General features: G+C 43.4%; 1 protein-coding gene across 4 annotated transcripts in view; it reads right to left on the bottom strand.

Annotated features, from left to right (window-relative positions):
* The window catches only part of KIAA1217 (KIAA1217 ortholog), a 421,304-nt gene that overhangs the window by 177,907 nt on the left and 219,175 nt on the right, over positions 1 to 24,222 (bottom strand). The window contains exon 1 of one of the 4 annotated variants that reach the window (XM_063127627.1): positions 21,217 to 21,487. The exons of the other annotated variants lie outside the window; for them this stretch is intronic. Coding sequence (XP_062983697.1) covers positions 21,217 to 21,324 — 108 coding nt within the window. The 5' untranslated portion in view covers positions 21,325 to 21,487. Of the gene's footprint in view, positions 1 to 21,216; positions 21,488 to 24,222 lie in introns of those variants that run through there. 4 annotated transcript variants of the gene reach the window in all.

Below are 24,222 nucleotides of genomic sequence, written 5' to 3'. Positions count from 1 at the left end.
TTTCATACAATAACTACCAGTTCAATTGTTTTTCAAATCCTTTACACCAAGGTATCTTATTTCTGGTTTCTGAAAATAGCTTGCATTTTGACTATCAGTAACAGATTGAGCCCATGGAGAAAACAGAAAGCTTAATGTATATTGTGCTACAGATCAATTATTCCCACCATCATCAATCTTTTTAAAGGAAAATTCTATATAAGTGATCACAACAACTATTTTTATGAGACAGTTTTGAAAAGGTGGCATTTTATGACTGCACATAAGCTGAGATGGTTACAGAAGCCAAGTCATATACTATCTTTAATCATTTCTATATGACCTTTAATTTGCAAAGTGTCTTAGGATGCAACTCTGGATGCATTTACTAGGGAGTAAGTCCAATTGAAAACAGTGGGACTTAGTTCTGAGTAAACATCCATAAGATTGCACTGTTACTATCTTTAACGCATTTAAGGTGCAATTCTATGCATATTTAGACAGAAAATGTGCTACATCTCCTAGCATTCCCCAGCCAGTGTGGCTGGCAGGAGCGTGCTGGGAGATGTAGCTCTTTTTTCCATCTAAATATGCATAGGATTGCACCTTTAAGCTGCAACTGGAAGCAAGCCCCATTAAATTCAATAGAATTAAATGGCTTTCCCTGGATTATAATTAAATTAGTTATGCTGCTCTATCTTATTGCTCTTTGTATTGCTTTTATTGCAACTGGAAGTGTTTTTAATATTGTATTTTAAATGTGGTTTTAATATTTATTGTGAAGGGCTGAGGGATTTTATTATATTCAGCAGTATATATCACAAATAAATAAATAAAACCTACTTCTGAGTAGTCATATATAGGATTGCACAGTTAGATAGGAAACTAAGGTTGAGTGAAAGGGCTGCTTCACCCAGTCAGCAAACCGGAAACACTCATGAATATGGTGGATCAAAGGTCTGAACCGATTCCCGACAGAGTGCATATCAGGCAAAAAGAGGTCTAGATGTATTAAAAGATATGGAAACTAGCAGAACTATTCATTCAAAGGCAGCACCAAGATTAGTGGGGCTTTGGCAGACCTCACTGCTTCAGCATAGGGGTCTCACTGCCCTGGTGCAATGGGGCCCCCTCCTTTCTGTGGCAGCTGGGAGATGCAAAACAGTGTGTAGCAGGGATCCCCAACCTCTTTGGACCCATGGGTGCATTTGGGAATTTGAAATTTTCAGGGTTTCTCCTATGACCTAGGGCATGTCTACACCATGCCTATATCCCGGGGTCATCTCTAGGTCATCCCTGTGCATCCAAATGATGCACAGGGGATCCCAGGGTCAACCACGGATTCCCACAGACTTCCCCTGGGATAACTGAAACCAGGGATGTCCTGTTTTTTCTGTGGTGTGGGACAACCCCGATGACCACAGCTGGTGTGGCGCAGCCTCCCGGGTCCTCAAACGGGCATGGAGCTGCGCAGGGTGGCTTCGTGCCCATGGGTGTGGGGGGCAACAATTTTGCCATCCCTGGGATGGTGGGGGGTTCCCTTTCTTATTCGCTGCACGTGGCTAATCTTTTTTTTTTTTAAGGCACCTGCAATGTCCCTCTTCTCTTCTGGGATGTCATGCAGCCATATAGACACTGCGGGAGGATTGTGGAAGCAGGTAAGTCCACGATCCTCCTCCGTCCTTTCCGCTACACCCTTAGGTGTAGATGAGCTCTTAGACTCCCTGAGCAACTCTTTAAGGATCTCTGCCTCCTTAAGAGTCCCACCTTCCTTCTTTTTACCTTCACCTTCCTAGTAACCAGGGAACGAACCTGAACTGGACAAATGAAACTACTCCTCTCAGGGATACCTCTTCCCAACAGAAAACTCCAAGCCTCTAGGCCTGAGTTATTACCTTGCCTCTGTAGGCCTCAAACCTTCACAGAAATACTGCTGTGGGCACCACCACAAAATGCCTAATCAGGGGGTCGCTTCTTTGGTGTCTACCTTTCATGTATATCGATCTTAGGCTATGACTTATTCAGCAAAAATGTTTACTTCAAGTCAATTGGACACCGCAACGTCTCTTTCATAAGAGGTTGTCTAAATCAGCTAATTGCTGGCAGTGCAATACAGCTACTGCTTCCTTTAAATATATGTTTTGGCAACGTCCAGGAGTTCCTTTTTTCTGCAGGTTGGTTATCACATAGAAAAAACTGTGTACTGGAACAGACTTTAGTATTCACTGATATACACACTCTTTAAAATTATCTACCTGCTTCATGGAAATTAACAAAAGGCCAGCGCTTTAGATTCTCTGCACCCTTCTGACAGCTAAAAGACTAATATTACAACACTGGAAGGGCAAACACTCACCTCCTATAATGCAATGGTCTAAGGATGTTACAACACTTTCAGTATTCAAAAGGGATGCATGTAAATGTCACCTTCAAATGGATAGTTATTTGTATATTTAGTCCACTTTTGTTGCCACCCATGTAGAATTGCTAGAAAACTGTATGCATTTCATGTATGCATATATAATAATAATAATAATAATAATAATAATAATAATAATAATAGGGTGTCAAAGGGCCCCACGTTGGGGATTCCTGGTGTTTTGTTTGTTTTTTACTACTTCTCTTTTGCTGCCATTGTCACCGAAGGAGAGCAGAGGCACAAGCATCAGCCTATGGCTGCTACTTACAGGACAAAAATGCGCACGTTGATTTCATTCATGCAATCAACGTCACATCCAGTTTGGCCCCTCCTTTCATATTTAAAAAGAGACTGGTGAAACACTTTTCCCAGTTTCCAAAGCACCTAAAAGTTGTGCACCAGGAAGCCCTGCATAACAAAGGAGTTTCTTTTTCTATTATACAAAGGAGAAAAGGAACGCAGGGTGACATCCGGGCTGCCATTCAAAAGAAAGAGACAGAAAGAGTAGGTACAGACACGCACCTTGTTACGTTGAAAGCTTGCCAGTTGCCATTATTTTTAACCCAACTGCTCTTGCTGAAGAAAAAGGATATGGACAGTGTAATCCTATACATGTCTATTCAGAATAACGTCCAGTTGAACTGAGTACTCCTAGGTAAGTGTGTAGCTAAATATATTACTAGTCTATCAGGAGTAAGAGGTGCAGGAGACTAGAGTGGGACATCAATTTACAGTTACTACCTGGGGGTGGGTGGGAAACCACCATAAGGAGTATACATTGTGGACTTCTATGATTGCACAAATGTTATCGGCCCAGATGCAATGGCAAATCATAGCTTGTCCCAACTAATTTGCAAACCAGCTTCAAAACATAGTTTCAGATCCTATTTGGGTAGCTGCTAACAAATATGTTTGTCAGATAGGGGCTATTCAAACATCACAACAACCCATGGCTTGGCATTTTGTCCCAACCTCCCAATGCAGAGCCGCCCAGAGGGTTCATGGGACTGGAATGGATGTGATATTGGGTGTGGAATGGATGCCCCCTACAAGGATTCGTGTATATGGCTGAATGTGGCAGGACCGGGGCAGGGTGGAGGGCAATGGTAGATACAGGAACTGAGGCAAGAGCCCATTCCTTTGTGGCTACCCAAGGCAAATTGCTCAAGTTCCCTTGCAAGTATACCCGGACAGCCCTGCCCCAATGTGTTAAGAACATAAGAAGAGTCATGCTAGATCAGACCAAGGTCCAGCTAGTTCAGCACTCTGTTCACACAGTGGCCAACCAGCTGTCAACGAAGAACCCACAAGCAGATCATGGGTGCAACAGCAACCTCCCGCCCATGTTCCCCAGCAACTTGTGTGTATAGGCTTCCTGTAGTGGCTAATGAAACGTGTGATACCCAGGCACAGAATTGTTTTCATTCAAATAAATAAATACACTTCAGCCCATCCTTCCTCACTCATAGAACGGAGCTTGAGCTGAGAAGGATCAAGTCCCCTCCCATGTTTTAATTAAAGTGGCCTTCAGGATCATGTATATCCCAATCCAAGCTTGCTGTGGGTATATTTCATGGTTAGATACACAGGACTTAAATACCAATGTTTAAATGTCACTTTGATTTCCCATTTGTATGGAAAATGTAAGCTGTAGGATGGGTGTGGGGGGGACAGAAACGTACACAATCATTAGCACTAAGCGGACGTTCAAAAGTGACCTATTAATCAATTATACAGATAATGGCAAAAGTAGCCTCATGAGTCTCATTAGATACAGCCAAAAAGGTTAGCTGGTTGCTTTTTAATTAGTTTAATGCAAGTCCCAGTCAGACTGTATGCGTGAAAGAGCATAATATTTTCATCATTAGCCTTAGAAAGATAAATTATACAAATGAAAATGGTTCAAAACGTAGTATAGATTAGTTCCTTATAATTAAAGCATCCAATGGAGCTAAACCTAGGGCAGGAATAGGGCAGGAAACAAGGCCGAAATCCTCAATAAACCAGGAAAATGAATGGTTTTATTTATTAAAATGCACATGGAATAACTGAATTTTACAACTGAAGCCCTTCTCAGGCATTGAAGAGAGTAGGGACATGCTAGCCGACGCCTTCATCATCCAACTGCACTGCCCTCCACATGCTGGAGAAGATCAATATTGCCCAATGGGCTGTAATCAATGTAGACGCTCTGCATGACTCAGGACCCTGCAGGATCAGGCTTCCCCACTGTGGATTATTTTTTTGCCCTGCAATTCATGGAGAGAAGCAGGTCCGGAAAGCAGGGGCCTGATGGAGGAGGCGGGGCCAGAGAGTGCTCCCCGCTGTCCTCTCTTTGTGCCAGCCCTTGAATGCCTGAACAGTCAATACTATAATTAGCAGGAGAGGTTGGTGGCTCCGATGTCAGTGGGGTGGTAAATCCACTCCGGGGTTCAGTCAGAACCAGTCAGAACTCTAAAGGAGCTCTCCAAGGTGCAAAACAAGCCATGGATGGAGAGCCACGTGCTACGTGTCTTCAATATTATTTTATGGAACGGGGGCTTCAACGCTTGAGAAAAACAATTTGAACAGAATCAAATCTTTTGACATGTGTCTATACCGATGTATGTTGAAGATACCATGGACTGACTGAATAACAAATGAGGACGTACTACTAAGGGTAAACAAACCAGCAGAATTAATAAATACCACCAAAAGGAGAAAATTGCAATATCATGGTCATATTATTCAGGGAGAAAAGTACACCATACTCCAACTTATACAAGGGGAAATTGAAGGAAAAAAGTAAGAAGATGAACATCATGGCTTAAGAACTGGAGGGAACGGTATAGTTGTACTTCTATACAATTATTTAGAGGAGTGGCTTCAAAAACAAAAATAGCTGTAGTGATAGCTAAGCTCCGATAGGAGAAGGCACCCGAAGAAGAAGGAGAACCATGGTGTACCTTGGATAGTTTTAGAGTTCTGACTGGTTCTGACTGAAACCTGGAGTGGATTCACTGCCCCACTGGCATTGGAGCCACCAGCATCTTCTTTCAGGCTTGTCAAACCTGCCGGGTGCTTAATACAGTTCTGGTGGCCAGTGGCGCCATTAGGGCAGGTCTTTAGGGCACGAGTCCAGGGGTCCACTCAACAGAATGAACAGGAGGGTTCCCAAATGCAGCTGTTTCTAAAATATTGGATAAATCTACTCAACAACCACTAGTGCAGGTTTCCAAATTTTCACGTTCTCCATTAATATTCTGGGGAGAAGGGAAGGAAGAAAACAGCTCATTTTTCCAGCCGGGACTTCAGGTCATTCTCTAGCCACCCAACTCTATGATTAACTTTCAGTTGTCCTGTGATCCCTGCCGATGAGTTATGAAGCCAATTGAAGAAATGTGATCTCATGGTTTGCATCTCAATCAAGGAGGCAAATGCTCCCAAGACCTTTGGCTGTCTCCTGTGGCTTGGGCACAGCTCTTATTTTCTGTATTGCCATTTCTCCAAACATAACATGTTAATCACAAGCAGGATTCTAAATATCCTTTTGTGCACTTTAATTGTCCTGGTGTCTTCCAGGCATTTAAATCTACATCAGTCACTACAGAAAATCTGAAGTGGCTGTGCAAGAAAGCATGGCAGGCATTTGGGCGGGGGTGGGGGCAGGGGGTTCAAGGAAAGAGGAGCCCTGTAAGGGAAATGTATTACACTTTCCTTTTCTCCCAAGGTCAGGCTTAATATTGCAGTTCTCAAATGACTTAATCTTGAAGCATTGCCTCTCTGTACACATTGCAATCCAGTAGTTTGGAACACCTTTCCCCAACCTGGTGGCCTCGAGATGTGTTGGACTGCAACTCCCCTTGCACATGCGGTTGGACATTGCAGTCCAACACATCAGGAGGCCACCAGGTTTGAGAAGGCTGGTCTAGAGTACACAGTTTGAGAGTCACGCCCATAACTACACAGTACCTATATTGTAGAATACGATATTATTTAGTTCTAATGCTTATATACCGCTCAGTATAATAAAAGCTGGGGCAGAGCAATCTTCTGGCTTCTGGATGAGCATCCCAGGGACCAGAGGATATGGCAGGCCCCTCCTTCCTAAGATGTACACGCAGCTACGACCTCGGGAGCGGGAATCCAAGCACAGATTGTTCCTCCTCTCTCAGCCACTCAAAGCCTTTCTGTGATGCTGCAGAAAGCGTCACAGTGGCTCCCCTTCTGAGGCTGCAACTGTGACATTGGAAGAGGTAGGGGAGAGGAAAACCCTATGAACTGTTTGCTTGAGTTTTGAGAAGTTTGTCCTGGATGGGACCCAGTTGGAAAGAGGGGAAGCATGGTGGAAGGAGAATGTAATTGCAGTTATGGCCAGGAATGGAGCTGAAAACAGCCAATATACAGCATACCATAAACCACAATACCTGATGGAACACCTTTCCCGACATGAATCTACCCGAACACTATGTTCAACATCTAAGGTCCTCCTCCAGGTGCCTACTCCAAGGGAAGCTCGGAGGGTAGCAACAAGAGAGAGGGCCTTCTCTGTGGTGGCCCCCCAACTGTGGAACAATCTCCCTGACGAGGTCCACCTGGTGCCGATATTGTCAACTTTTCGGCATCAGGTCAAGACATTTTTGTTCTCCCAGGCATTTAGCAGTATGTAATAAGCCTGGGTCTGTTTTTTGGCTCATCATTTGTAAAGTTGTTATAGTGGTTTTAAATGTATTGTGGTTTTAAATGTATGTGCATTTTGCATGTTTTTGTGGTTTTAAATTTTTGTATATTGTTTTTAAGTGTTTTTATCTTATGTGAACAGCCCAGAGAGCTTCGGCTATGGGGCGGTATACAAATGCAGTAAAAAAAAAAAGTAGGAAATACCGGGATTTCTTTCTTATGGAGAAAGGAGTAGACACAAAAGAATGCTACTAGGGTGTGCCTAATTTCACCGTTGTAGTGTTGGATAGGAATCAGGCTTCTCATGGTCCATCTCATCCTGAGATGCTGCCCAGGGTGGAGCCACACAAAACACTGTCATAGGAATCCATTCCAGAGCTGGGGTAGGCAGAAATTGGTCACAACGGATTTGCAACGTACATGTCACTGAGGGCTTTAAGCTTGCTGCAGAGGGAACTCAGCATCGTTCTGGACAGATGCCAAGATCTTCACCGTGGGAACCCACAAACAACATCTAATCCCATAGAGAGTATTAGAAACTTTATACAGCATACCATAAACATCTTGGTTCTGCAATATGAAGTTCCATGCTTTCAGTCCCTGTATTGCAGTCATACAGCAAGCATTTCGACAGCACGGATAAGGACAGCGCAAAAGCCAAGGCAGATTAGGACTAACAAGTGCAACACTCAAAAAACAACACTGGAATGTCCCACAGCAGGCAAATAGGGACAGCAAATAGGGACAAGAGCACTATTTCAACCCAGTACATTGCTGAACCCCACCACTCACCTGTCCTTCTTCATCAGATAATTCCTATTTTGTTTTCTGCAATATGCGGTCTTAACACAAGAAACGGAGGGTTTCCTTGGGAACAGCACATTCCAAGATGACCACACAGTTCTGGCAACTACTTCAAAGCATGAAGAACAGAAGCAAGCCTGTAGGGGGCACAGGAAGAGGTCCTACCACGAGACCAAGTTCTTGTAAAAAGTTTAGGGCCAGGCAAGTTTTAAGGACCTGGCAATCGCATAGCAGCTAGGGGGAGATATGGAACATCAGGCAAAATCAGTCAGACCAGCAGACCATCCAATCCATTGACTGAGGGCCAGCCATCCCATGAGGCAGGGTGAGACCTTTGCCTCAGGCAGCAGATTGGGAGGGTTGGTATTTGCCCCCATCCACTGCTGGGAGGGCTGCCCACCACCAACAACTGCATTTTCATGGCTGCTGCCATCTGCCCACCACACAGCACCACCAGCCGGGTCCAATGCTTCATAGGCATTGAAGCTGGGATCATTTGCATCCAAACAATGTGCTCTACCCAGAGCTGTGTTCCTTCCATACACCCTTGGAGCCATTTTCAAGCATTTCTATCTGGCAGCCACGACACTGCAACTTATCCATTCGAGAGATGTTGGGGCTACGGGCAGGCAAATTATGGGCTTACTGATAACTCTCCAAAATAATTCCCATCCTTTGATACAGAACCAGGCAATGCATCTCAGCGCTGAAGGTTTACAAAGTGCAGGACATCAAGATAAAGTGGCCATAAAGAGTCCTGTTAGTTTGCAAGTACTGTGATAAGTCACAGGAGAGCTTGCATCTGAAAGCTCCTGATAGATGACATGCTAAAAACAAGCCACTGGTCCACATGATTAGTGATGTGTGGCCTGCACTCTTCTGTTTGCCATCAGGGTATTTTTTTTTTTATGATGACTACACAAATGGCTGTTCTTGCTTTTATTAATCCTACACGAAAACACTCCACAAGGGTTGTGTTTGTGACACACACCCATTTAAAATCCAACAAAAACAAACTTTAAGCTATCCAGAGACTGAGGTCCTGCAGATTTCCCACTGTCAGGCAAAGAAAGGAAAAGTTAAGTAAGCACACTATGAATATACTGTATTTCTGTCTTCCGCACTCCCTGATGGACTTCTGGTGGCTGGTGAAGACTTTTCCACTTTCGGGTAGTGTTTGGATTACCCATCAGTCAATGTTTTAAATGGCCTGCGTTTTGAGTTTTTATCTACTGTCTCCTGACCTCTTTCATATTGTGGATTTATCTTATCTACTAGTGAACTGACCCAGTTTCACATGGGTTGGAATTTGGGATGGCCGAACACGTGATATTTGAGCGCATAGACAGTCTCCAAATTTCTCCTCGAAACATGGTTGGCCTCATTCACGGTCACTAATGTGAACATCTCTTTTATTCGACCACTAAAAATGTTTTTTTTTTTAATGTGCACACCTAAAATGAGCTCTTTTCATCTATAGCCAAAAGTGTGATAATACGGATGGGGGGGGGGAACAGTGAACTTGCGCAAGAACAGACTTTTGAACACGAGCGCAAGTTCAAGAAATTGTGAAAATTTCCCAAGAATTCTGCTCCTGCTTGAGTTCGTGTTCATGGATATGAAAGGACATATTCACATGAACTGTGAACAAGAGAGAAATTTTCATGCGTCCTTAGTTAAATCAGGACTTCGTTTGATGCAGCAAAACTTTCATGCGAAGTTATTCAGATATCAGAGCTGGACATATTGTGACTACCCCATCTGAGTGAAGCCATGGCCTCTGGTACAACTAGGCCTGGCCCCTGCCATGGACCACCTCTCTATCCTGGAAGGAGGGGCCTGTCCACTCTATTCCCTCAGGGGGGCTGCCCCTCTGCAGTGCGGGACAGCGGACATATAACTCTGTCACTCAGCTTGCTAATCCCCCACGTTTCAACCTATATGGACTGCAAAGTTATGTACTGGTGAAGAAAGCCTGCCCCTACTGGCTGAAGATATTACTGCAGGCTTCTACCACATGGACAAAGTTTAATTAATTAAAATTAATTAACACATCTTAAAAACAAAATAACCATGAGGTGTACAACCCTGGAGCCAGCTTCAGGTGCCAAAGTTTCACAGTCCTGGCACTATGGTCCTGACAGACAAGCACACATCCCTTTATTATGATAAGAGTTCTTATTTTAACTGTTGTAAGCCTTAAGCATTTAATGGATAGGCAAAGGGTACAATGTATTAATAAACTAACTAGTGAGCTTCACAGCTGAATTCAGATTAAAACCAAGGACTTCTTGGCTTACATGAGCATGTCCTTTCTAGGGGACTGAATTGCTTGCGGCACATAGATTTCTGTGATTTATTTGAACTCTTCCTGGCATTTATCCTATATCTATATCCAAATTCCCTTGAGCAACAATTCATTCATTTGGAACTGACACCTGTCAGTTCAATCATAATCTTCCACTGCCTGATTTTACTTAAAAGGCCTGAATTCCTTTTCCAAGCGAAGGGCAGAAGTTTAAATCTGGTTCTCAATGACATGGTAAAGAGAGCTTCGGCTACTGGAAAGTATAGAAATGCAATAAATAAATAATCTATCTACATATTGCCATTTCAGGCTGCAGGTGGCAGCTTTCAGAACTGAATACTCCTCCAGACATTTTTTTTTTAAAAAAATCCCTGGAACACATGCTGCTTTTTAGTACACATAAAGCAGAGGTAGGCAATTCCAGGTTTTTTGGGATTACAACTCCCATCACCCCCAGCCAGCATAGCTAATGGTCAGTGTTCAGGGGAGTCGAAGTCCAAAACATCTGGAAGGCTCTGGATTGCCTAACCCTGATGCCAAGAGACCCCTTGGGGCCGTATTTCTGAAAGGCTTTCCATTCCAGAACAGACCCTGTGTTTCTCTTCCCAGAGGTCCTTCCCACGGTGCACGGCGGGTCTCAGCTCCTAATTAAGTGCACTTAGCACTGTAACCTGAGCGATACGTGCACGAATATTCATCGACGTTCCGTGTTTTTACAAATCGATTCTTCACGGTTTCCCTACAAACGGCTCACATAAACCTTCTCTGGAGCTGGTTAAAAGACAGAAGCAGGATTAGTCTCACATCAACACCAATCAAGGCGAGCGGAAACCGTTCCAACTATAAAGCGGTCGCCTTCGATTGCAAACAGCTGTTTACTAATAAACAGCCCCACGAGCCGGTCCCAGAAGAGGAAGCTGCAAGGCAGAGTGAGATGACATTTCGCCACTAGGAGGAAAGAGCAGTGCTTTGTGGCACTGAAACCCGAGGTCTTTCTGGCGCTGTTCCCGACTCCTATTTAATTTTATGTCCTGTGTCAAGTTTTATATGCCCTTGCTATTTCAGTTACCCAAACCATATTTTGTTTCCTTGTTCAACTTGTTTTCAAACTACTGTTGCAGTCCTGTTGCTATATAAAACAGACAAGTTCATGACTCCATGTTTTATTAGTTCTATTTACAGTCAGATTGGTGAAGGCTTTCCTTTTTTATATTTTATTTTTCTTTGCAAATTATAATTTATCCGACAGGTCATCAGAAACAACACCGTATAGAATTCACCCATCAGTCACTGCAGGCCTAACATGACCTTGCATCGTATTACAGGTTGACAGACATGGCTGATGCATATTTCTTTGCACAGTAAAAACTGAAACACATAACAAATAAAATATGTTGAACATCACGGTACATTTAAATGATTGTGATTTTTTAAAACAACAACAACACTTATTTCTTACCACATCTTTATTTATTTAAATCACACACAACCATGGTGGGGACAGATCTTTGTTAGTTAACCATGTAGAGCATGCTATACGACATGTTGTATTATAAATTATCCTAAAGCAGTAGAGTTTTGCTCCAAGGAGCTGACCATTATAAAAAGGTGAGGGGAAAAGTACAAGACATAGAACTAAAAGCCTCTGATCTCCTAAATATCTCGATTCCTTATCATTAGTGGGCAAAACATTATGAAGAAAGATATATAAATTCAGTAAATCCATAATAATAAAAGAGGATGTCTGTCAGCACCATCCCTCCAAGACAATGAAACCTAAGGAGCTGAAACATGATGTGTACACTAAGGGGACCCTATGGGTGTGCACCTCAGGGTTGTTCAGTTTTAAAATTCATTAATTAACTTTAATTAATTAAAATGTGTACATGTGTTTCCAGCCTGCAATACCAACTTCGGTCACTAGATGACCCTAATCAGGGCCTACTTTTGCAGTTGATTCCATTTAAAGCCGGGGTGGGGGGAGCGAGTAGACCAAGGGAGAGAGTTATATGGCATTGCCATGATTCCAAGCTCTCCTGCTGAGATGTGAGACAATACAGAGGTCTGCTGTGCAATTCACAAAGCTTTATTCAGTATATAGACATCATGTCACTCCTGAAGGAAGTGTGAATGCTAGGAACTATCCCCTAATCTTATTTAGCCTAACAAAGCAAGGTAGTTGCGTATCAACTAAATGGACAGTTTGCCGCCATGCCTGACAGAGTTTTACTGAACCACTCCCTCAGGGAGGGTCTTCAAGTTGAAACCTCCAGTAAGTGGCTAGCCAAGCAGACCGCCTCCCACCTCCTCTCAATTCCACCTGCTTAACCCATGTGGCGGACTCTGGGATCTGTCAGTTCTGATGCTCCCTTCCCCTCTGACAAAGACTGAGTTCCCAGAGTTAGGGAGGATGATCTCTGAGCCGGGCATCCTGTCCGATAAGTTCCTAGGAAAATTCCTCCTTGACTCCTGAGAGTCTTGAGAGAATTTCCTCTCCACTTCCTGTCTTGACTGGTGTACTTCTCCTTTTTCTTTAAGCTCTGAGTCCAATTCAGGATACACACTAGGGAGACCAAGCCTGATCTGGACAGGCATCTCCCAGCCCCTCTGCTCTGGGGCAGCCCCCCTCTTCTCAGCTGTGGACAGATCCTTCCTTCAGGGGACTATAAGATGCCACCTGCTGTGGCTGCACTCAGAGGTGGGTGGACACAATGTGTCCAACTCTGATAGTTGTGTATGTTTGCTTGAAGGCTTTGCTGCATCAAACTAAGGCCTATTCCAACACGTGTGATGCTGGGCCCATTTGCTACTAAATTAAAAAATAATAAATACTGTTTCCAACACTTCTTGTATCCAAAATAAAGCATACTTTAATCAAATTCTATTATCTTCTAAAAGCTAAATTTCAGCCAGGTTTTTCACTGCTTTTTCATTGCTAAGCCCCTTATCCTCGGGCTGTATAAATAGCTGACTTCTGCTATCTCTCGTTCCTTTCCTATAGCCATCCCCTGCCCAGTACGCATCGTCAGCGGACAGTCAATCTAAACCATCTTCATTCTCCCGGCTTTCCCTCTACAAAATGGCTCAATTGTTAACGCAAGTATTTCACTCTCGATTTAGAGTCTTCCATAGAGGAGCCCGTCATTATGAACAAAAAGAGACTCATCTCTTATTGAGAGCAGCAGTAAAAGTAGCCCTGTAGTCTATGAGTTACCCTCATTGGTATTTTGGCTCCTTTTCAATATAGAGCGACAGTGAATTAAGCAACCGGTGCCACCTCAGCATTATTCCATTGCAGCAGACAGAATCAGCTACTGATTAATGGTTCCTAGGGAATTTAACACCAGGTTAATCATCCCAGGCTTAAGGCAGGGCGGCACAGAGTCATAAAGACCAGAGAACTGCAGAATTAGCCCTGTTTGACCATGACAATCAAGTCAGGACAATAAAAGGTAGTGGTAGTAGTAGTAGTAGTAGTAGTAGTCAGATCATGGCTTCCCTGTGCCAAGGTTCAACTGGGAAGTATGACTGCCATTGTGAACAGAGTGCAATTGCAAAGCTGAAGACTGGGAGTGGATCCATTTGGGCCCGATGTTCTATCAAAACCATCTCTGAAGGAACCAAACCTGTAATTTCAGGCTATTTTAATAAATAATGCATTTAGGCAAAGAGTATGGGGCTGGGGGAAATGATAGTTTTAAGGGAAGCAACTTATAATTCTGAGCAGAGAAAAGATTGTTTGGGATGTTCCTAATAACCCGCTTTATGTTGATCATAAAGATTTAAAGAATCTTTAAAGAACAAGAACAAGATGACAACTGGGGATGCTAGTTTGACCCCTTTTTTTGCTTTTCATCTTTGCAACACGCCTGCAGACCACTATTTCAAATCTTTATTTGATTACCCCTGTTTGAGTATTCCTATCTGTAAAAATATGGCACCTCTGCTCACATCCCTGCTCAGAATTTAGGCTGCAGCCCAAAGAAACTGGACTTTCCTAGGAGCAAAAATTACCTGGTGGTATCATAAGCTTTATCCAGGGACTCAGAAAACAAATGTTTCTGAAGGAAGGACTATTTTGGTGTGCCAGGCATGGGTGCCCATTAGAAAACACAAGAAGAGCCCTTCTGGATCAGACCAAGAGTCCATCTAGTCCAGCATTCTGTTCATACAGTAGCCAACCAGCTGCCTATGGTGACCTCACAAGTAGGACATGAGTGCAACAGATCCCTCCTACTTGTGTTCCCCAACAACTGGTGTATGTAGGCATAGGACCTCTGATACTAGAGGTAGCACATAGCCATCAGGAGCCATTTATGGCCACCCCATCCTCTATAAATTTGGCTCATCATTTGTCTCATCATTTAAAAGAAGGGTTGGTGCAATTATGTACACATCTTGGCAATGAATACATCATTATCTTCTGTATTTCGCTGACAGCGGCAGGGCAAGGATGTGGAGAGGAAATGTTCAGTCATTTGAGTCAAATAAATGCTGCACCAAGTACAACATAGTGGTAAATGCTTGGGCTTTGCATTTCATCGTGTTATTTTTGGTGATAATGTGTATTTCATTGCTGATGTCAAAATGCAGGCAGTATGAAAAGGTATACAATCAATCTGCAGCTCAAGAAATGATCATTTCTAGCGAGCAGGAGGTGCAGATCTGTGATCGAATATTGCTTTACTCAGAATATGTATGTATAACTCGCTTTTTTAATGAGCCATTTATGTCCAAAATGGCTTACAATCATTTAAACATGGAAAGATTCATACGATCTGAAGAGAAACTAGAGTACATTATTAACAAAAAAGACTTAATTAAAATGATAAAAAATATTAGCACATAAACAACATCAACTATTAAACATAGTTTAATAGACACAAACATTGTGCAATTAGGGGGAACCCTATAAATTTTAATAGCTATGGAGTAAGATATTATCAGAAAGTTGGAAACCATTATACCTCAAAGCCCTGCTTACATAAAGGCTTGATCTTAGATGTGTTTAGACAGAAAAAAAGTCCTACAATGGCCAGCATTCCCCAGCCAGTATAAATGCTAAGAACTGTAGGATCTTTTTCTGTCTAAACATGCACCCTAAGTGGGGTTCTGTTCACACTAAATGGGGTTCGGTCTGAAGATGGGCCAGCAGATCACCCCAGCAAGGGAATTATATGGGTTTGGGTGCTACCAGCAAAAAGTCCCCATCTCTTGTACCCAACCACTGTATCTCTAATGGGGACGGGACAGAAAGCAGAGCCTCTGTAGCCAATCTTAAGGTGCAAGGCCTTAGGGTGTGGCAAGGCCCCAGGTTCCATCTCTAGTAACTACAAATGAGTTAAAAACAGGTGTGGTGCAGTGTCTAGACTGCTCTACTTGGGTGTGGGAAATCCAGGTCCAAACACTTCCTCAGCTATGAATCTCACCGGCCAGCCTTGGAAACATTTTCATCTCCCGCTTACAGGGTTGTTGTGAAGCAATAAAAATCTGCAATGAGCTCAGTGGATACAGGATACGTGTAATAAATAGTCCTCATTTTCCATTTTAGCTTTATCAGGTCTGATACCCGTCATCCCACTGACTTCATAAAATCGAATAAAATTAGTTTTCACATAATGTTACTAGACCCAGAAGTAGTTAGTTTCTAAAAGCCAGTCTAAAAGGCAAAAGAGTTACCTTTCGGCCAGGCCAATGGAAAAAAAATGCAATCACATTACATGAGAGTAAGCTTTCTCTAATGCAGCCTTCGCTAACTTGGCTCCATCAGGACTTCAGTTCCCATCAGCCTTGACCATCCCTGGCGGCTGATGATGGGAACTTTGGGAGTTAAGATCTGGAATTCCAAATAAAAATGCATTTACTCCCTTGAAAGCAATATCTGCTCCAACTATAAGCTGAAAACAAGCAAACAAACAAAAAGGAATTGAGAGAAAAGTGGTAATAATTTATCAGACTAAATAAAATGGAAGCCAAGCTTTCTATTTCCATTCCAGTCAGTGCACACAGACATCGGTTTGGTTAATGTCAGGCTAACAGACTGTCATGGATCTCTTCCTTTTTGGAACCTCATGCAGTAGTAGAAATAAACAGGTCTCCAGATGTGGATACTATCCAGGGAAGTAAAAAACAACAACCCAAAACCAAAAATAAATTTATAACAAAACAGAATGTCCCTGATTCATCTTCCCTTACTTTTCGAATTATCAGGAAAAACTGATGTTAACAGATGTAGAACAGCCATTGCAAGAAACGCCCAATTGATCCAATCCAAAACTCATTGGGTTGGATCCAGATTTAGACATATTTAGAGAAGTCGCAGTGAAATCAATGGGATTTAAGAGCCTACTTTGGGTCCAACCCGTTATGCCCCCAATGTACACTTACATCAGTGCCACCTTATGCATGTTTTTGTGGATCAATTTTATGCTTTCCTCACCCTATCTGGAGATGCTGAGGATTGAACCTAGGAACTTCCTCATGCAAAGCATGTGCTCTACCCTGAGCTACATCCCCTCCCTTAATTAAAATTGTCCCCATTCAACATAGATAAAGCTCCATTTAAGAGAAACATGATGTGATGGCCACCAATCCGGATGGCTTAAAAGGGGGTTAGACAAATCCATGGAGGAGAAGGCTATCAATGGCTACCAGTCATAATGGCTATGTGTTACCTCCAGTATCAGAAGCAGTATGTCTATGTATACCAGTTGCTGGGGAACATGGGCGGGAGGATGCTGTTGTAGGATTCCTACAGGCTCCTGCTTGGCCACTGTGAGCAGAGTGCTGGACTAGATGAACCCTTGGTCTGATCCAGCATGGCTCATCTTACGTTCTTAAAAATGGGTTGCAAGATAGTGATCAAACAAGGATGCAAACTTGCCACATGAACACCTATTACACATCTAATTTGTACTGACACCCATTTGTTTTCGGGAAAGGTGAGTCAGCTTGTTGTTGCTTCTCTGGCTGCAATTACTGCTCCTGATTGATGAGAGATTAATAAAGGACATTTCATCCCAGCATAAGGTCACCACTTAATTCTTAGAACGAGAGGCTCTTCTCATTCTTCTCTCAGGAACTGCCAATCTGGGCGGGATAGTAGTAATTCACTTTCTCGGTTTATCATTCTTCAATGCGACTGGTCCAAGATTTTCCATGCACAGTCTTCAGTTTAAACATTCTCCTCCTCTCCCCAATTTAGTTGGCATAAAATGCTGCAAATCTGCTCCATACTTGTGGGGAAGACTGGAAGTCAAGAAAGGAATGGCATGTTCAGTGATGACTGAATGTTTTTATTTCTGGCGGTGGTAAAAGAAAGGGATGGAGATATATTCTCGTCTGTGGCTTGGACGTTAAATACAACTTGAATGCTCATATTACTATCAGTTTTAAAGAGGCAATAGTGAAGTCTCCTTAAATAGACTTAATGAACTCCACGGAAGTTGGATCCAAAGCTGTTTCATGCCATGGAAAGGAAAACTAAAATGTCTACGTTAAGCAAACCTTTAAACATGCAATGATTTGTCTAAATGCTTTTTTCACAAAAGGTGTCTTCTGCCTAAAATCAACATTTTAGAAAGAATCTTCAAAAGGCTTTTATAGATTCATATATGAAAATCTGGCAGGGGAGCAGAGGACAAATGGGACATGCATTTAATCCCTCCATTATCGAAGCACAGTGTGATGCTTTCTGCTAGAGGAGAAATGATAGGTCAGATCTAGATTTAGGTGCATACAACTGAGTCAGCAGAAGTGGAATTCTCCACCCCTTTCTCCCCATAGTGGCTCCTAGAGCACCGCAAAAATGCTGAATGGACTAGGCCGTGGTACGGGCAGCTGAGAGGGAAGGGGGGATTCCCCAAAATTGGGTGGAGACACCTTTCGTCAGTAAATGGCCACTCATGCCTGATTTTCAGGGATCCCCCCTTCTCCCTCTACCAGAGTGTACCTGAGCTTGACCCTAATCTGGTGCCCTTCAGATGTGTTGGACTACAACTCCCAGTATCCCCAGCAGCCATGGTTGGCTGGGGATGCTGGGCATTTTAGTCCAACACATCTGGAGGGCACCAGGTTGGGGAAGGCTGGCATACCCTATTCAGGGTCTCCTGTGTAACATGTTCAATGTGGAGAAGACGACACATCCACCAGCCCAGTTGCACACACCCCTAATCTGGATCCATCCCGCTGGCTTTAATCCAGGAGAGGGGTTCGCATTACCAGTGCCACCATTGGCAAATCCAAAGGCAGAACGACAAGGAAACCTAAAAATTTCCTCCTTTTATAAATAATACTAAAAATGTAAAGGCATTTGCTTAACACTCAACAGCACCCCTGTCATAAAGTTAATAGTACAACATTATCGACAGAGGACCAAGGAAAATAACTTGTCCACAGCCACCTAATGAACACAGTCTCCGACGTCTTCAACACATGATCCCTTGGACTATAGAGGCTCATTGGCATTTAATTCGCTTCCGTAAGAATCAAAGCAGGCATTCCCCTTTCCTTTCAAACTCCATTTCTCATTATGCCAATTAAGAAGGATTTTAAAAGAGGAGCTGTCCCTGCAGGATTTAATCCTTATAATAAATTATACAAGGAATTCAGCTTTTGTTTCCTTCATTAGTCGTTGCTCTTCTGCATACTTGAAGACTTTTCTTCTTAATTGGATAGCTATAAGGCGTTTCCTAAATTTCACTCTGGATGCTAAAGCATCGCCGTCACATTACCAGTAACGCTGACCGACTGGATGGGGTTAATTGAAAAACCACAGTAGAGTTAATGCTTTTATGAAGACCAAAGAGAATGTCACAAGATTTGCGAGCAAGCATTCGAGTTCTCCAGGACCCCTTCCTTGGGGTGAATCTTAAACAAAACAAGGAGGAAAACGCAGAGTACAATGCTAAAGCCCAGAAGTTTCCACTTTGTAATTGTATTAAAATGGAGCACAGGGTGGCTTGTGCAGAATTAATTAGATTCGCTTCTGCTAGGTACTAAACAAATTTCAGGTTGCGCCAAGAGCTACTAGGAAAAGAAGCAATACATTTTGTGTGGATTGGATTAATTAACCTTCAAAGTCATGGATGACTGGTCTACCAATAGCTATTGCCATGAGAGCTAGGGCTGAAACCTCCATGCTCAGGGGTGGTGAACTGGATCCAAGAGCTGGGGGTAAGCAACTGAAGATGGCCATGGCCCTCAATCCCAGCTTGGGAGCTTCCCAGATATATTTTTTCACCAAGAACAGAACGACATACTAGGATGACCTTGCTATGACCCGATCAGGCAACTCTGTTGTACTTATGTACACAGAGAGCAATGTGGATCAGGGCCAGAACATTGGCTTTGGGCTTGAAAGGTGTGGGAACCAAACCCAGTTCTGACAAGCATCCTGGGCAACACACACTCTTCGCTTCAGTCCCATCTGTACAAGGGACATAAGAACAATCTACCCAATGAACGAATGAACTAAGCCTTCTAACACCGTATGCTCCCAGTAAACGCATTACATGCACGGGTCACTATTGTTTAGGGCAGGGGTGCAGAACTTGCAGTTCAGGGGCCACATCTGGCCCCCAAGAGCTTAATTGGGCTCCCAAGGGTGGCCTTACTCCGACCTTCAAATGCTCTCCCCCAGCAGTCCTGATGCAGAGTGCTTTTTCTTCAGTGCTGGCAGGAGCGGGGAAAGGGTGATCTGTATCAGAACAGCTAATGCGTGGATGGGCATGTGTGTGCAGCCCCCAACCCAGCATGGCCTGTGGCCCTCAGGGCCAAAAAAGGCTGTGCACCCCCAATTTACAGGGAGACCAACAACTCTGTTGTAGCAGGTTGAAGCAGAATGAAGACTGAACATGCAGTCCTCAAATTTTAAATGAAAGCACTTTATTTGACTATGTGTGGGGGGAACTCTCTGGGCTGAGCCTCTAGGGTTCCTTTAATCTCACCTCTCTGGACAAAGCTACAATGGGAAAAGCGACCTGCAACTGCTCAAATTCCCTTCTTCCTTTTCATTTCGTATGCTGCAGGCCTGAGACATGTCACTGAAAAGAGATTCTAAAGGCTAAGCCTGCACTTGGCCCAAATCCAATCACCATGCTATTTCTCATTCTCCCATATATATATATATATATATATATATATATATATATATATATATGGAGGCAAACCATGCTTGCAGACTAGCAACTGAGACTGTTAAAACAGCCAGCCGCAGTTCAATCAGCAAATGGGGAAATTATCGGCATAATTTAGAAGCATATGCTCAGCAGAAGGGGTGGGGAACTGGCCACCTTTCTGATGTTGTTGGACTGCAACTCCCATCATCCCTGGCCACTGACCATGCTGGCTGAGGCTGATTGGAATTGGGAGTCCAGCAATATCTGGAGGGCCACCGATTCCGCACTTCCACTCTAAAGTTTTGCTCCCTTTTCCATAACATGGTGCGTTCCAAAGAAAGACACAGGTTACAATTCACAGAAAATTTGCAGTACGTTCATCACATTAACAAGAGCATTTCATTTTATTTTTTAAAATGTATTTGTTTTAGGATTTGTTGCTCATTGTCAACATAATGAAACTAAATGATAACTCTCATATGACATAAAACATATTTTATTATTTATTCATTCATTTATTTATTCATTATATTTATATCCTGCCTTTCTTCCTTCTGCACGATCCCAAAGAGACATACATAATCCTCCTCCTCACAACAACAACTCTGTGAGGTAGCTTGGGCTGAGAGTTTGTGACTGGCCCAATGTCACCCAGTGGGCTTCCGTGGCTAATTGGGGACTAGAACCTGGATCTCCTGACTCCCAGTCCAACACTCTAGCCACTACACCACAAAGGCTAGTTGCCAAGCCTTTCATAGAAAGTTTGATAAAAACCCCAACATCTAAAATGCCACCTCGAAAAATCATAGCATGCCCATTTCCAGCCACACAGCTTTGAAGAAATTGACTTTTCCTGCATAATCACGCACAACACCTGGAAGCTACATTCGAAAAATGCGGATTTGAAGCAAAACACGCGCCTGCTGTACCTGCTTAATTTGGGATACACCGCAGGAACAGCAGAGAGAAGAGAAGCCCCTTTTTCTCCGTGGTGCTTTCAGTGAAGAACTAACAGAGCCAACCACATCCGACTCCATATTCCTGGCTGCCGCAATTTCTCACAGCTTTGAGCGAACCATCGCAAAGCTGCATCGTAGATCTCCGCTGACTGCCTTTACGCCATGTCACACAGGGTACGAGCATGGAGACGGAGCTGGGAGCCAATGTTCTTGCACATCAGGGTGTAGATATGATTCACAAATAGAAAATACCGGTTTTTCGTGGCTTGGCCTGCAGAGCTGTCTTTGGGCGTGGTTGAAATGAATGCAGGTGGTATGCAGTGGATTGTGTTAAAGACAAAGTGCCTCTAGCCACGAGGAGCGCTCCTTTGCCTTCACCTGCCCCCACTCCCCCGAACTACCGATTTGGCTGCCTCGCAAAGTTGGGAAGTAAAGAATAAAAGCTGCGTGTTGACCAAGAGAGACGAAGGGGACATGCTCTGACGTGAAGCTTTGGTCTCCCTTTAGCAGCTGCTACTACCTTTTCTTTCTCACAGCACACAGCTCGTAGCCAAACAATGAAGGAGAGAAATCAAAGTATAACATATTTTCTCAATGCCAGATCTTTTCCAATGAAATGAACACTCCGCATGAACAAGGTGCGATATTATTGTGGCGCAACCTCCGTTTCCCTGAGCAGTGAGAAGGCCCAAGGGCAGAGTTACCTGAGGTTGGTTTCCTTGAGATAAGAGAGCACTAGAAACTGGGCTTTTGGGTGGTGGTGGGGTTAAATATACAAGTAGAGCATCCTTCCCCAATCTGGTGCACTCCGGATATTTGAGACTACAACTTACAGCATTCCTGGCCATTGGCCATGCTGGCTGGGGTTGATGGGAGTTGGAGACTAAAACATCTGGAGGTCTCTAGGTTGGGGTAGGCTGAAGTAAAGTATAAGTCTACAGCCAGGGTGTTGAAGCTTATTCCGCCCATGGGCCGAATTCCATTTTGGAGAAGCTCTTTGCATTCTAGTGGTGGGCGGGGCCACAGGAAAAGGGGCAGGGCCAAAGGCAAAAGGGGGTGGCCAAATGTTAAAAAATACCTCCATCGTTTATCTTAATGTTTTTTTGCCAGTAACAACACCTTAAGGGAGGCATTTCAATCTATTACACAAAAACTGGATTTGGCCCCTGGGCCTGCATGTCTATGTCTCTGGCCTACAGCCAGTTGTTGGAGAAGCTCCACCTTTGGATATTCTGCATTGTGCCAACAGTTGGACCACGTGGCCTGAAAGTCCCTTTCCAACTCTGGAAGATATCCCAAAGGCCATCTACTCCAACTCTCTGCCCATCTACCCATCAGTCTCTTGCAGATGTTTCTATGCAACTGAGATCACAAAGTACCTGACTCAAGGATCAGGTGTACCGTCTCCAAGAGATGCTTACAGAGCAAACGCTGATAACATAACAACTGCCCTTCAACTGGCAATGCTAAATTGACTTCAGTGGGACTTCATCAGCGCCAACGGATTGTGCATTTCCCCGGAGGACTCCAATAATGATTTTTATATCAATTAAGATATCGTCTTTGGAGTCAAATGGTTTGGCTTCCTAAAGATCCTCATCACACCAGAAAGAAAGCTTTTGAATAAGGACATTGGGGCTGGTGAGAAATTAACCAGGTTGAGATTAATCCCTTTACTGAATGAAGAAGACGTCCCCTGCCAGAGTAAGCAATTTATTATTGATAGCCTGCTCTTCTGCAATCACACTCAGAGCAACTTGCAGCAAAATAAACATGGCTAAAGTACAATTAAAAACAATAAATCATGTGAAAACAAACCATTCAAATGCAATATATAAAGAAACAGCTTTTAAAAAGACACCTCCATGGCGGTAGCAAAATGAAAGATGACAAACGCCTGCTGACACATATCGGTTTGCATTTTTTTGTCAAAAGTTGCTTAGAGAAGAGGCCGAGTGAAACTCACTTGTGCCTTCCAGATTGTGCCGCTGCAAAGGTGTTCTTCCTCCCACCCACCTCTCACTGGCCCTGTTCAGACAACACACTAAACCATGATGGATAAGCATTTTAGCTAAACATTATGGCTTAGCATGTCATATGAACCATGGCTTAGCGTGTCGTGTGAACCATTACTAACCATGGTGGCTACATAAACACAGTTTAAACACTCACTAACCATCTGCTGCAAAAGGGTTAGCGGCCTAACTATGGTTTAGCGTGTCGTCTGAACAGGCCCACTGACACTGGGAAACCACCAGAAGCAGGTCCCTGGGAAAGTGCATGCTCACCCCCCTCTGCCCCTGGGACATTTGGACACACAGGGACTCGGCCATGACCAGCCCAGATTTTCAGGCTGGTGTAGAAACTGCCTGAGTCAACTCATCATGGACTAATAGTCAACCCAACGCTAATCCTAATCCATACCATTGTTGATTATTATCATGTTGTGTGGGGAGTACCCACTAGATAAACAACTGTCGAGTTGAGTATTACCCCACCATTGACTATTGTGTTGTCTGAACGCAGCTTCATTGCAGCACCAGCTATAGCTGACTAGAGTCCACTTCGTCTGATGTACACTGCTCCTCTTCAGGATCATGAGGTCCAGAAACTCAATTTCAAAGGAGTGAAAGCTGTGCTGTTGCTGGAATTGAGCAGCTTCCAACAGGCCACACTGAGCTTATATTGCTAAAGAAATCAGTCAGACTGACCACCGTCATATCGAAATGGACTAACACATCATACTATTTCTCTAAATCTGAATGGATCTTTAATCAAAAACAGCAGACAAAATACGGAGTCTGAAATTTCATGTTACATGCATTCAGGGCTAAATCCACAAACGTTGCCCACTACATTGGCACACTGTTGTTTTAATTTATTTTTATTTACATCATTTGTATGCAGCTCCACTTCTGAAACAGATTCCGGAGCAGTGAACATAAAAAGGTAAAATGATAAAAAGATAAAAACATG

The sequence above is a fragment of the Elgaria multicarinata genome, chromosome 1 (genome assembly GCF_023053635.1).
Source record: "Elgaria multicarinata webbii isolate HBS135686 ecotype San Diego chromosome 1, rElgMul1.1.pri, whole genome shotgun sequence".
Classification (NCBI taxonomy): domain Eukaryota; kingdom Metazoa; phylum Chordata; class Lepidosauria; order Squamata; family Anguidae; genus Elgaria; species Elgaria multicarinata.
Note: the sequence above shows the minus strand (reverse complement) of the source record. Positions and strands in the feature narration are given on the sequence as shown.